At 43.0% G+C, this 14,103-nt stretch overlaps 1 protein-coding gene across 2 annotated transcripts in view; it reads left to right on the top strand.

The window, feature by feature from the left end:
- The window catches only part of SORL1 (sortilin related receptor 1), a 208,982-nt gene that overhangs the window by 103,236 nt on the left and 91,643 nt on the right, over window positions 1-14,103 (top strand). For both annotated transcript variants that reach the window (XM_030220409.1, XM_030220408.1), the window contains exons 22-24: window positions 3,196-3,369; window positions 7,380-7,493; window positions 13,871-13,993. In XM_030220409.1, coding sequence (XP_030076269.1) covers window positions 3,196-3,369; window positions 7,380-7,493; window positions 13,871-13,993 — 411 coding nt within the window. The remainder of the gene's footprint in view (window positions 1-3,195; window positions 3,370-7,379; window positions 7,494-13,870; window positions 13,994-14,103) is intronic.

Genomic DNA, 14,103 nt, shown 5'->3' with positions numbered 1-14,103 from the left:
ACAGTATGGAACATACAATGCATGAAAAGAGGTAAGGACATAAGTAATTTTCGTAACTCATTGTATGTTGAAAGCAAAAAACCATGAGATGCTAACATATGGATCAATGTCTTCTGTGATGGCTGGGATCACAGTGATAGGCACCCAAGTCTGTTAGCAAGATGTGTGATTCCAGAGTTTGATGGCATGGGGTAGTACGTTGTGGATAAGCTTTGCAGAGTGTGGTATTGATAGAGTGGCATAGTTTTAACAATGGTGCCAACAACACATGAAGTCAAGCAATGGGTAAAGATGTCAACAGCTGATACCCAGATAAGTTAGGACAGCTTTGTTTGTTTTTTTTTTTCATTCCAGCTTTATCTGGATAGTCACCTGACTAGTGGACTAAATATTGTCGCTAACTGGGTAACTCCTGGCTCTACCCAAACCTCTTCTCCTGGACCACCCCGGCCTTAACTGGATATTGCTGTAGTGGTCAGATACAATATTCAGTGGCACTATCTAGTTAAGTGCCACTGAATGTTAGGTTCCGACCCAGTCAGCACTCTTGCCTAGTTAAATAGCGCTGACTGGGTTGGGACACTATATTCAGCGGCATTTAACCAGATAGTGCTGCTGAATATTATGTAACCCTGCAGATTTGGAAAAAAGTATTTTAAGCTGCAATTATTACCCATTGTGTGGTAGAAGAAAAACATTTTATTGTCTTTTTACTAATATGCACCAATCTGGACCACCCTTCCCAAACTGCAAATTTAATTTTGAATTTTAAAAACTTTTCTTCATCCTGCTAGCTAGAGCAGTCTGGATTCAAGGGGTTTATGTGACCTTGCCAGCAGATGCAGGCAGAGAATACATCTTTGTAGTAATGATATCACTGCCTGTAAGGAGCTGTGCCTATGGGATATTATTCTGCCGAATATCCTCTCTGGTTATGTGCCTTTCATGCCTGTTGCAGGGAAATTGGGGGTTATGGTCCATAATATGGGGTGATACTTTTTAAAATTGGATATTCTTTTTGTTGCTCCATTGAGCTTTGATATAATCCTGTCAGTACTGCCCCTATAGGCAGTGTTGTCAATACAAAGCTGTTATCTGGCTCCATCTATTAGTAAGCTGATAAATCCATCCAGGGGTTCTCAAGCCATTCCTCAGGACACAGCCAGCCAGTTAGGTTTTCAGGATGCCCACAATGAATGTGCATAAAATAAATTTGCATATGGTGGAAGCAATGCATGCAAATTTATCATGCATATTCATTGTGAGTATCATGAAAACCTAACTGGCTGGGTGTGTCCCAAGGATTGGGCTGAGAACCACTGATCTAGTAGGATTCAAGGAAAGGAAATTAACAGGTAAGAGTAAAATGTTGTAATCTGTCTAGAATCACAAAGAGAGTGTGGAATATAAATTTTGAAAATAAATGAATAAACCATATTCCGTTTTTTCCATCAATTGTGAATACAAAGCAGATTACAATAAATAAAATAACAAATGAAAAATGTTTTAAATACAAAGAGAAAAAAATAGTGCCTACACAGTGATGAGCATGTTGCCTTTAAGTTTATTCTTAGACTCGTTACTATGCAAGTATTCAGAGCTTTGTGACATATGAAGTTGCTGCAGGTGTTAAGAAATTTTTATAGTGTCTGACAGTGCAGAAGAGAAATTTGTGGTCTGTATTGTAAGGAACTACCCATAATCCAGATTAATAAGAAAGTTAATAGAGAGTTGATGGTATAGCAAAATTATTCTTCCTTTCTTACTCTGGGATTTAATGGACTGAGCTAACCTGTACCTCCAAATTGTCTAAATTTGCAGATGGTCTTTGAAAGGCAAAATGGTGATCGATGTTTTGCTGACCACCGCCGGTGTTAAATGCAGAAATTCAGTGCCAGGCCATGGCTGGGTAATGGCATTGAATTTCTGGGGTTCCAGAGCTGGCTGACTCATAGCCGGTTAAGAGTGATATTCAGCACTTAACCAGCCGTGGGTTACCGCATAAAGATAGGACTGACTTTTATGCGGTTCTATTTATGCAGTCAATCTGGCCAGTAAGGTGCTGAATACCATCACTTAAGTGGCCAAGTGTCAACTTTGTTCCTGGAATGCCCCCCAAATAGCTGGTTTTTCAGTTATGCACTAACTGGTTAAGTGCTGCTGAAAATTACCAGTTAGCCCAAACAGACTATTTAACTGGCCAGGAGACATTTCTGTCTAGTTAAATTGCTTTGAATATCAACGTCTCCTGACCGATTAAATTGCCTGTTTAGTCTAACCGCTAATTTTCAGCAGCATTTAACTGGTTAGTGCTGGACCGAAAAAAATGGCGATTTTGAGGGTGTTCCGGGAACGGAGTTGACACTTGGCCAGTTAAGTGCTGGTATTCAGCACCTTACTGGCCAGATTGCATAAATAAGACCGCATAAAAGTCAGTCCTATCTTGTTGTATCAGCTCCATGACCCAGAGAAACTAGTTGCTTGTGGACTCTCCTTGACTTATTGGTTTTATACACATCTTTAGGTTTCATTATTTAGCATGCATTTTGTTTACTGATCAGATACACACTGCTGTGAGGGCAGATGCAAATTTCTGTGGGTGCTTTTTTTGCCTAGGCAATTTTGCAAAGGGATAAAGTTTTCCTTTGAGAGCTGATGCAGAACTTGAAGGCAAAATTAACCACAGACTTTTGCAACTGCTGGCATAGTTATGAAGTTTGCCCCCATTATAAACATTTGGGGCAGGATTGTATTTTGATTTGTTTAAATAGAATGGTATTAGTAATAATAAAAAAAATTGTCGTTGAGAAAAAAAATTATCATTGTAAGTGTTAATCATGAAATCAAAATTGCATTATGTCTTTAAAGCCAGCCCATTTAGTCAGCTGAGAGCATTTTGTTTGTTAATTTTATCATAACTGAAAAGTTATGGCTGGTTGCTGGAGGATTTGGTATAAGCAGTTAGCATGACTGGGTTTAAAAAAAGGTGTGAATAAATTCCTGGCAGAAACATTCATAAACCATTAAAGTAGATCCGGGAAAGCCACAGCTTATCTTTGAGGGCAAATAGCATGGGATCCTGCCAAGGTACTTGCAACCTGTATTGCCACGATTGGAAGCAGGATTATGGGCTAGATGGATCCTTGATCAGATCCATATTACAGTTCTTAATTTATTTGTTTTTCTTCAAAACAGGACAGAATGCATGTGTTTTTAAGCCTTGCAACTTGCTGTGCTTACCTAAAGCCAACATGAGTAGAACATGCAGGTGTCCTGATGGAGTAAAGAGCACTGTGCTGCCATCCGGAGAACTGAAATGTGATTGTCCACGTGGTTATATAATGAAGAAGAATAATTGTGTAAAAGAAGGTTAGTTAGTTAGTTTTCCCTCCTGGGTTGAGTGCATGCAATGTGAAACTATCCTTTTCCTGTATGTTTTGCTATAAGCCAGTGGTTTTCACTAATTTTTAAATTGGGGTTATTTTGGGTCCAAAAGAGCAGAAGGAGAGCAAATAAATATCTTCCTGCTTGGGGCCAAGACACCAGCCAATGCTTCTTGACTTCCATACCTAACAAAACAACTGGCCTCAGTCACACATGCAAAACACAGATAAACCCTCTTCAAATACAGGATCACAAATTAAAAGTACTAATGTAGACAGTCAAAACCCTAAGATGCTACACTCTTCATTCAGTGTAACACTTGAGAAATAGAAATAAATGCATTTTGTCCTGAATAATGGAAAATACAAAGACAACAGATGTAAATTCTCAAAGCTGTCATATTTCAGTCGTTAAACTGAAATTTAATTTTCCTACCTTTGTTATCAGGAGGTTTTATTTTTCAGATCATCTTATTTCTGGTCTCTGATTGTACTTCCCTTCTTTGCTCTTAACTTTGTTTCCCGGACCTCCTTATTCATTTGCTGTTTCTTTTCTCTCCTCCTCCTTCACCTTTTGCCTGACATCCATCTTTGGCACTGATTTTTTATATTCAGTTTTCTTCTATTTTTCTGCCTCCATCTCAGATCTACCTACCTTTCCATCCCTTCCCATATATCCATGAACAGCATCTCCTTCCTTTCTCTTCTCCATCCATGTGCACCATCTCTTCCCCCTTTCTTCCCTTCCCTTCCATTCATGTACATCATCTCCTCCTTTCTCCTCCCTGAACCTTGCAACCAGCATCATTCCTCTGTATCTTTATTGTCCCCCACATCCAGCAATACCCCTCTGTGACCCTGGCCCTATGCCCTCTCCCCATCTATCTCTGTGCTGTGTGTTTCATTTTCTCACCTCTTTTCTTCTTTTCTCACGCATCTCACACCAAGCACCTCCCCACCCCCATGTGCAGATTCTCTTCCCTCTGTTTCCTTCTTTTCATTTGCATCCCGCAGCTATCATCCTCCCCACCATGTCCAGGTTCTCTTCCCTCTTTCTTTCTTTTTTTCTCTGCATCTTGCTGTGAGCAGTTCCTCTCCCACCTTTGTCCAGCATCACTCATTCTGTCCCCCTCCCCCCACATCTGCTCAGTCCAGTTTGATTTTTCTCTTGCTTTCCCCACTTTGTGGGTCCAGCATTCCTCTCTGCTTTTCTACTTCCCTCCCATCCACCTGATGATCTTACAGACTTGATTATCTTCCCAGCAGCGATTCAGCCAGGCTCTCTTGCCAACCCAGGGACTCTGTGTCCTTCCCACACGGCAGCAGGAAGTTGCTGCCGAGGAAGGGCTCCTGGAGTTGACCAAGAGAGCCTGGCTGAATTGCTGCTGGGAAGATCTAAGTTTGTAAGACCATCAGGTGGGCGGGAAACTAGGCAGGCAAGGAATGAAGTGGGAGGGAATGGAGGGCAGGGAAAGAGAAACATGAGACTGGGCCGAGCAGAAGCAGAGGGGGGAAGAGCAAGATGCCCAGCATTAGGAGCATGGTAGTATTCTTCAATGCAAAGCCCACAGCCTGTATCTAGCAGCAAAAAGAAATTTACAAGGACTGTGCAGGCCACCCAAGAGATCCCCAGAGGCTACCATTGGCTCTCAGGCCTTGCATTGAAGAACACTGTTATATACTTTTTTGAAAAGTTTAGAGCCCATCCATCATTACCAATGAAATACATGGATATAAAATAACAGGAACGAGGTCACACAATTTACCCATTACGGTTGGATGGTAGTAAGTTTTCTCCATCTCACCTTTCCACTTTTTAAGTCTTAATTAAAGCCGTATTCAAGTAATGTGCTTCACAGAGGGTGCTACATTTGTTTCTGAAATTAAAATGCACTTGAGAACCTGTTTGAATGAAAAAACCTGGAAAAATCTAAATTGAGGGATGCTTAAATACGTATTAAATCTTATCAGTAACAAAAGCTGCTTAAGAATTTCCTTAAGCCTTTTAAACATTGAAACAGTGTGGGTAGTTTGCCTGTATCATATTGAGGGCAAGGGTGGCGAGGAATGCATGAAGGATTACATTTTTAAATCCTCTGCGCCTGCAGTAGAGTAAATTCACTGTTTGCTGGAGCTGGCCCCCAAATTTTCAAGATGTTTCCTTTTGAAAATTTACTACTACTACTATTTAGCATTTCTATAGCACTACAAGGCGTACGCAGCGCTGCACAAACATAGACTTGTAAGCTTGTGGGTACAAAGTACTCATGAATCTGGAAGCCCCCATATAATTTCTAAAAATGTCCCCAAAAGTAATTGAATATCCTGTTAACTTGCAGAACATTTATTTTGAATAGAATGAATAAACATAGAAGTAGACACTTAACCTCTATTTCTATAAATTGTATGCACATTTATAGAATAGCACCACTTACGCACATAACGTAATTGCTTAATTGGCTGTTGATTTGTGCTTAATTGGTGATAACTATCAATAATTGGCCTTAACTAGCACTCATTGGCACTAATTTGCAGTTAAGCGTGGCAGTTATGATCCTATTCTACAAAAGGCGCTCATAAAGTGTCTAGTGCATAACTGTTCATGTTGGAGGGGTGTGGGCATTCTGACTATTCTAGTGTGCACTCCTGTTGGCATGTAAATGCTGACTTAGGCTAGTATTTGACAACAGCAATTATGCACTTAATTGCTGTTAAAGAATTTGTGCTCAGCTCGTTAAATTTAGGTGCTTAATTTTAGTTGACCTTTCTTAAATTGACCCATAGTAATTTTATAACAGGGTGCCAAGGGGAAACGTCCACAGAGGTGCCTTCCTAGTTGCTGTTTACTAAAGACAAGTAGGTGCTTACTTGTCTTACAAAGTACTAATGTATTTGGCAGAGAATATGCTATGAGGGTAGGCATGATCACTTACACGTTCACAAGAACTGGTGCAAACAAAGAGGCATCATTGATTCTCGTTCATGCGTAGCTTAAGGCATTTCTTAATCTATATGCGTACGTGTGAACTCTGCCTGCACTCTATTTAAATTCTTCCTCATGCATGTCCATTGACAAAGTACGCGCCATCATATTTTATGCTTGTTGGCACTTTATAAGAGATAATTTATGCTATATTTTATGTGCAGAGAAGGGCTCCTTATAAAACTGGTGGCTGAATACGTCCATAGGTATTCTCAAGGGTATAGTTTATGGAGCAGGGGCAAAGTTCTAATGTTTTCATATAGGGCTAGATTCTATATATAATGCCTAAAAAATCAGCGCTGAAAAAAATACGCCTAGGCATATTCTATAAACCACGCCTAATTTAGGCGCGGTTTATGGAATATGCCTAAATCTAGGTATAGTTTATAGAATATGCCCATCACCTGTTTTCTGCGTCTTCATTTAGTTGCGGCCATTTACGCCAATAAAAAACCTGGTGTACATGCCGACGCCTAAATTACACACAGAACAGGCATATTCTATAACAGTGTGTGTAAATTCTAGGAATGCCCACAACCACACCCTTTTTTCAGATCTGCGTCTTATAATTTCCTTGCATCACTTTATAGAATACGCTTAGATATTTGTGCACGTAAATTCTAATTAATGCCAGTTAAGTTCAATTATCAGCGCTGATTGGCTTGTTATGCTAATTAAGTTGCACTCGCAAATCCAGAATACAACCAGATTTGTGTAAGCAACAAGTCGCACTATATAGAATCTGGGGGATGTTGTGCAAAATGCAAGTGTATGTGTGTAGAGTACACACCCACATTTACAACTTCCTCACAGTAGGTGTACATTTTTACAATAGCCTTTATGCACTATTGGAGATAGTTCTGGGAGCTTATTTATAAAAAGACACATAAGGGCTTATGTTCCCTCATGAAATAGGTGCTTTTGTGAGAATATTTTGGCACATTGTTATGAAATTACCCCCATAATATTTACAGTGCTGGTCAACGTGTTTCTTTTTAAAATGTTTCCACCAGAAAACACTTGTTTGCCCAACCAATATCGATGTTCCAATGGGAACTGTATCAACAACATTTGGCAGTGTGACAATGACAATGATTGTGGAGACATGAGTGATGAAAAAAATTGTCGTAAGTTGAAGTTTTTATTTTGGGGATAATTGTAAAGGCATTTTTGCGAGGTTTATATGTAGAAATAGGCTTTTATAAAATTTTCCATACTGTATGCCCAGAAACGTTATGTTCATATAATATGTAAGGAATTCCTGGGGTTGGGCCTGGGTTTGCGGAGGCATTAGCATTATGCACATATTTTATAAAATATGTGCTTATAATCCAGGAAAGGTGTATACAAAATGGCAAATGTATGTGAGTACTGAGTAATTTTCAAAGGAAATGATGCATGTACTTTTTCTTAGAAACTTTTATGACTTGTTTGCATACCTGCCACACAGTTTAGGTGGCCTGTAATAAAATTACTTCTATGAGTGGGTAGTGTGGTAAGTGCTGGGAGCAATGCATATTGGAGGGGAATTCTATATATGGGACTAGATTCTATATATGGCGCCTGAAAATCTGCGCCAAAAGTAATTTCGTGTAGGTGTATTCTGTAAAGTACACCTGAATTTAGGCCTACTTTGTAGAATAAGTCTAAATTTCCACGTGGATTCTAGAATATGTTCAGCGTAGATTTTAGAAACGCCCAAGACCCGCCCATTCCATTTCTATGACCATGCACCTTTTCAACTATATGACTTAGAATTTATGTTCATCACATTGTAGAATTCACTTAGATGGTTATGTGCATAAATTCTAATTAATGCCAATTAGTGTCAGTAATTGCTTAAGTGAAAATTATCAGCATTGATTGGCTTGTTAACTGTGTTATGCGTGCAAGTTCGGAATATGACCGGATTTGCATGCGCAACTTAAGTCACACTACATAGAATCCGGGGGAATGCGACTAAAGTCATGTGCGTAATTTTGGCCACATTGCCAAATTGCATACACAACTTAATTGTCTAACAAGCCAATTAGCATTGATAATTGGCCACTAATTAGAATTTACGTGCACAACTTGCTGAGCATATTCTATAAAGTGGTGCATGTAAATTCTACTGCGTGGATCTCGAAGGGGGGACGTGGCCATGGTGGGTCATGGGCATTCCTAAAAGTTATGCATACTGTGTGTGCCTAAGTTAGGCACAGGCATTTACACCAGATTTTAGGTGAGGTTTATAGAATAGCGCTAAGCGACTCAAAAGGATCTTTCATCAGCTGGGTGAGAACAATGTTGAGATTCCATGACACAGATGGAGGTTTGACTGGGGGCTTAGACTAAAGCAAAGTTCTCATAAAGCGAACAACTAGAGGCTGTCCAGAGATGGGTTTACCCTCTACATGGTGCTGATAAGCATTAATTCCACTGAGTTGAACCCTTGCAGAGTTGGTCTTAAGGCCAGACTCGGAAAGGTATAGAAGTTATTCAGGTAGGGTCTGTGAAGGGCAGAAAATAGGATCTAGGGCCCTGCCCTCACACCAGACAGCAAACCTCCTCCATTTAAAAGAGTAACACTTCTTAATGGAATCTTTCCTAGAAGCCAGCAAGACCTGGGAGACACCCTCTGGAAGACACAAGGAAGCAAATTCTAGGCTCTCAACATCCAGGCTGTGAAGGCCAGAGATTGGAGGTTGGGATGCAGAAGAGAGCCCTCATGCTGTATGATGAGGGTCAGAAAACACTTAATCTCCACAGCTTCGGAGGATAACTCCAGAAGAAGAGGGAACAAGATTTGTTAGGGCCAGTAAGGAGCAATCAGAATCATGGTCTCATGGTCTTACTTGAGTTTCAGCAAAGTCTTCCCCACAAGAGGTATGGGAGGATACTCATAGACAAGACCAGTCCACCAATGAAGAAGGAAGGCATCTGATGCTAGTCTGTCGTAGGCCTGGAGCCTGGAACAGAACTGAGGGACTTAGATCTGAGTGTTTAAGAGATCCACCAAGGGGGTGCCTCCGCTCGAAGATCTCCTGGGTGATGTCCATGTTGAGAGACCACGTGTGCGGTTGCATGACCCTGCTCAATCTGTTGGACAGGCTGTTTTTGCCCGCTAGAAAAGTGGCGCGAAGGAGCAAACCATGTTTGTGTGCCGAAAGCCATTTCCATGTGGCCTCCTGACATAGAGGGAATGATCCAGTGCCCCCCCTGCATGTTGGTGTAATACATCGCAACCTGATAGTCCGTTTGAATGTGTACAATTTGGTAAGACAGCCGATCTTTGAAATCCTGTAGAGCGTTCCAAATAGCCCGAAGCTCCAGGAGATTGATCTGGATGACATCATCCAGATTCCCTTTGGCTTGGTACCACTGAGAAGCTAGGGTCCATTGGGCAGTTCTCATGTAAAGATGTGTCATGCGCATCACTTAAACTGTGGACTCCATGTGCCCCAACAACCTCAACATCTGCCAAGCTGTGACCTGCTGATAGGATCGAACCCGAGAAGCCAGTGCGACGAGAATCTGCTCTCGGCCCGGGAGGAAGGCTTTGAACCTTCTACGTATTGAACAGGGCTCCAATGAACTCCAATTGCTGGACAGGGTGGAGATAGGATTTGGGATAGTTTATAATGCATCCTAGTAGCTCGAGCATCCAACTTAGTCCTCCGCATGGACTCCCAAGCACCGTCCTTTGATGTGCTCTTTACCCAGTTTGTGTAGCGATGCTGCAATTACTGCTAGACATTTGGTAAATACCCTGGGAGTTGATGTAAGGCCAAAGGCAACACACGGTTCTGGAAGTTCTGTGTTCCCAGTCGAAATCATAGATACTTCCTGTGAGCTGGAAGTATTGGGTTATGAGTGAAAACATCCTTCAAGTCCAGAGAGCATACATAAGTACGTAAGTATTGCCATACTGGGAAAGACCAAAGGTCCATCAAGCCCAGCATCCTGTTTCCAACAGTGGCCAATCCAGGTCACAAATACCAGGCAAGATCCCAATAGCCAATCATTTTCCTGAATCATGGGGAGAAGGGTACCCAGGGAAACCATCCTGAACTTCTCTTTGGCCAGGAATTTGTTCTGGGTCCTTAGGGCTAGGATGGGATGCATCCCCCCTCCCTTCATCTTTTGCACAAGGAAGTACCTGCAATAGAATCCATGCCCTTCTTCCCCAGTTTGAATGGGCTTGACCACATGGGCCTTCAGAAGGGCTGAGAGTTCCTCTTCAAGTACTTGCTTGTGCTGAGAACTGAAGTAATGATCTCTTGGTGGTCTTTGTCGCCAATACAGGGCGTAGTTGAGGTGGACTATTTTAAAAGCCCACCGATCAGAGGTTACAAGGGGCCACGTTTTGTGGAAAAACGTCAGCCTCCCCCTGACTGGCAAGTCATCCGGCACAGTCACTGGTACTGGAGGTATGCTGTGCTGGAACCAGTCAAAAACTCGCCCCCCTACTTTGACTGGGGAGCTACTGGGGCCTTAGGCGCACACTGTTGACGGGAATGTGCACGCTGGGATTGAGCCTGCTGAGGTTGGGCGAGAGGACGCAGCATACCTATGCCTCTGTGAGTACTAGGCATCCTTGCTTGACTTGCCAAAATAACTCTGAGAAGAGGCAGCAGATGCAGAAGGCGCTCGGTGGGAGAGAATGGATGGTATCTGTGTGTTTCTTGATTGACCACTGACTTCTTCAACCATCTTGCCAAAAAGATTATCCACCCGGCGTGGAGCATCTGCCAACCTCTGCTGAACCGTCAGTTCCAAGTAAGACACACACAGCCATGAGAGTCTGCGCATTGCTGTACTTTAGGCAGAGATCCTGGAAGCCACATCAAAAGTGCCATAGGTACCCCTGGCCATGAACTTATGATCTTATGATATGCCTTCCTCTGCTTGGCCAGCTGGCCTGCTCCAGAGAGAGTGTCTGCCAAATCTAGCAGCTTATGCACATAGTCCCACAAGTACACGCCCATGAAGAGCTGGTAAGCTAGAATACAGGTCACGTGCATAGATGCCTAAAACATCTTGCGCCCAAAAGAGTGAAGGGTCTAGCTTCCTTGCCCCGGGGGGGGGGGGGGGCAGGGGGTTACCAAAGCACAGTCTCTATAACTCTTGGCCCTTTTGGGGGTGGATTCAGCCACTAGGGAATGATGAGGCATTTGAGGCTTACCAAACCCTGTGGTACTCAGAATCAGGTACAACATGGTGTCAGTCTTTTTGGGAAGTACTGGGAAGAGGGGACTCCCAATTCCGCAAGAGAAAAGCCTGCAAGATCTCGTGAAGCGGGACCATCACAGCCTCTCTAGGATGAGACTCGTAGTCCACAACCTCGAGCACCTTAGCCCTAGGCTTGTCCTTCACTTCCAGAGGAAATGGAATGGCAGCCGCCATTTCCTTGAATAAAGAGGGGAAGGGAAGGCTCTGTGGAAGAGACTGTGGAGGGGAGGGATCAGATGGTATGCCATAGGACTCATCCTCTGATTGGTACCATGGATCCTCATCTGACTCCATGAGCACTCATCATCGGTGTCAGCCAGAAACTCATGGGAGGGCTGAGACAGAGCCTACCTTGACTTAGAGGAGCCATGTCCCCGAGAGGGGCATTTAGGAGTAAGCTCCCACATTGACTCCGGTGAAGCTTTCTCCACTGAAGTTGATGGGGTATTGGCTTGGGGTGGCAATTGATTCCGGGCCTGCACGAGACACCAGGGAGGCCGCACTGCAGGCTGAGTACCAACCGGAGCTGCAACAAGAGGAGACATAGTAGGCACAAGCACCATCGATGCCGATGCACTCTGTTGAATAAAGCCAGCCAGCAGCTCGGGGAGCAAGGCCCATATGTGTTCATTGAGAACTGACACCGGGACAGGCTGGTGTTGGCTCAGAGACAGTCTGCAGAACTGCTGGGGTCAAGACGGGAGGCTGGTCTTGGCTGCAGGGAAACCGACACACTGGCACATCTTGTATGGAGGGAGAGTGGTCCTCCCAGCAAAGATGCTTCTCGGGGCTCAACTCCATCAGCACCCTGGAGCGTCTGGCACTGTGCATTGAGGGGGATTGATGCCGATGCTTCTTTGGCTTTGCCCAAAGTTGGTTTTCGAGGCTCCTTTGTGCCATGGATGACCTCGAATCCTCCAGTCGCCTCGGGTTCAGGTCCAACAGAGGTCTGTTCCGAGGGCTATGCAGAGGCTACACCAAGGCAGGTGTAGACCCGGTCGATGCACAACTACTCCCAGTGTCAACAGGTCTAGCAGCCATATGTACTGATACCCCTAATGCCAATGCGCTACTCACCGTCAATGCCAACACAGATGTCGAGGATTCGGACCGGACTGTAAATATCTTCTCACGCTGAGCCTGTCTGGCCAGTTGGGTCTTCTTCTTGATATGAACACAGGACACAATTGGAAGGGCTACGGTTGGGCCTCAGACACTGAAGACACCAAGAATGGGTGTCTGTACCAGAGATGGTCCGATTGCACCGGGTACAGCATATAAATCCACTGGGAACTTTTGTGGACATGGAAGGAAAAACTTCCGTGGCCAAATCAAAAGACTCAATGGTGCCAAAAAGGGGGCCAAGCACCAGAGAAAAACGAAGGGAGAACCTGACCGGAGTCGAGGCCTAAAAGCAGCCCGATGACACGGAAAAATAAAGAAAACTTAAAAGCTCCAAATTCACTAAACACACTAAAGGACATGGAAGAAGAGACCTAAAACATGGGAAAACACAATTAGCAAAAAAAAACTAATTGGAAGGCACTCAAAAAGCTCTACGAAACCGAGCTGTGAGGAACAAGAAGAAATTACATCCTGTCCTCACCGTGGTAAAAGAAGAACTGCATAAACTGTGCTCTCACAGTGGGCGGGAAGGCACTTGCGCATGCACAGTGGAGTGTGGCTTATGCTCTACAAAGCTCTTCTAAGCTTGTTATAAGCTCTGGACTGGGCAGCAGGGGTGGCATTACCCACTTGTGAGAATCATTGCCTGCTTGTCCTCTGAGAAAAAGCAGTACCGGTACATGACTGTAGCTTGTAAATGAATATCTGAGTCTAATTTTGCCTGAAGCAGTCAGCATTTATTAATACTGTGCCCACCAGGGGCTGAATATCAACTGACATTTTCTAATCTTCTTTTGTCCTTTTTATGACATGCCACTTCTTAAGCAAAAATGAAATTGAGTTTGAAACGTCATGCTAGTGTTGTTTCCCAACATTCTCATGGTTCCTTGTCACTAGAGCTACAGGTGTTTGGATTATAGGGGACGATTTTTAAAAAATCCAAGTTAGATAAAATTTTGATTCTGAAATTTAAAAAAAAAGTGTGATTTTCTGAAGTCCCTTAGATGCTTAACATGCTGTGCAACTTTTAAGGACACCTCACTTTTTGTATGTATTGTATATTTCATTTTCATATTGATTTTGGTATATTCTTTTTTTTATTTTTATTTGTACTTTACCCTTTGTATAAATCTTGGCACCCTAAATATTTTTCCCTCCCTATCAGCAACTACAGTGTGTGATCCGGATATCCTGTTCAGATGTCAGGGATCTGGTACCTGCATTCCATTGGCTTACAAATGTGATCATGAAGATGATTGTGGTGACAACAGTGATGAAAGCCATTGTGGTGAGCCTCTTTACTATGTGACGCTGTGATTGACAGGTGTAATTCATAGAGGAGAGAGAACGGCAGGTGCATGACAGGGTTGTAAGTAGTTGTTAAATCAACATGATTAG

This window comes from Microcaecilia unicolor, chromosome 12 (genome assembly GCF_901765095.1).
Source record: "Microcaecilia unicolor chromosome 12, aMicUni1.1, whole genome shotgun sequence".
Classification (NCBI taxonomy): domain Eukaryota; kingdom Metazoa; phylum Chordata; class Amphibia; order Gymnophiona; family Siphonopidae; genus Microcaecilia; species Microcaecilia unicolor.
The sequence above is the reverse complement of the archived record's forward strand: the minus strand, read 5'-3'. Positions and strand labels throughout refer to the sequence as shown.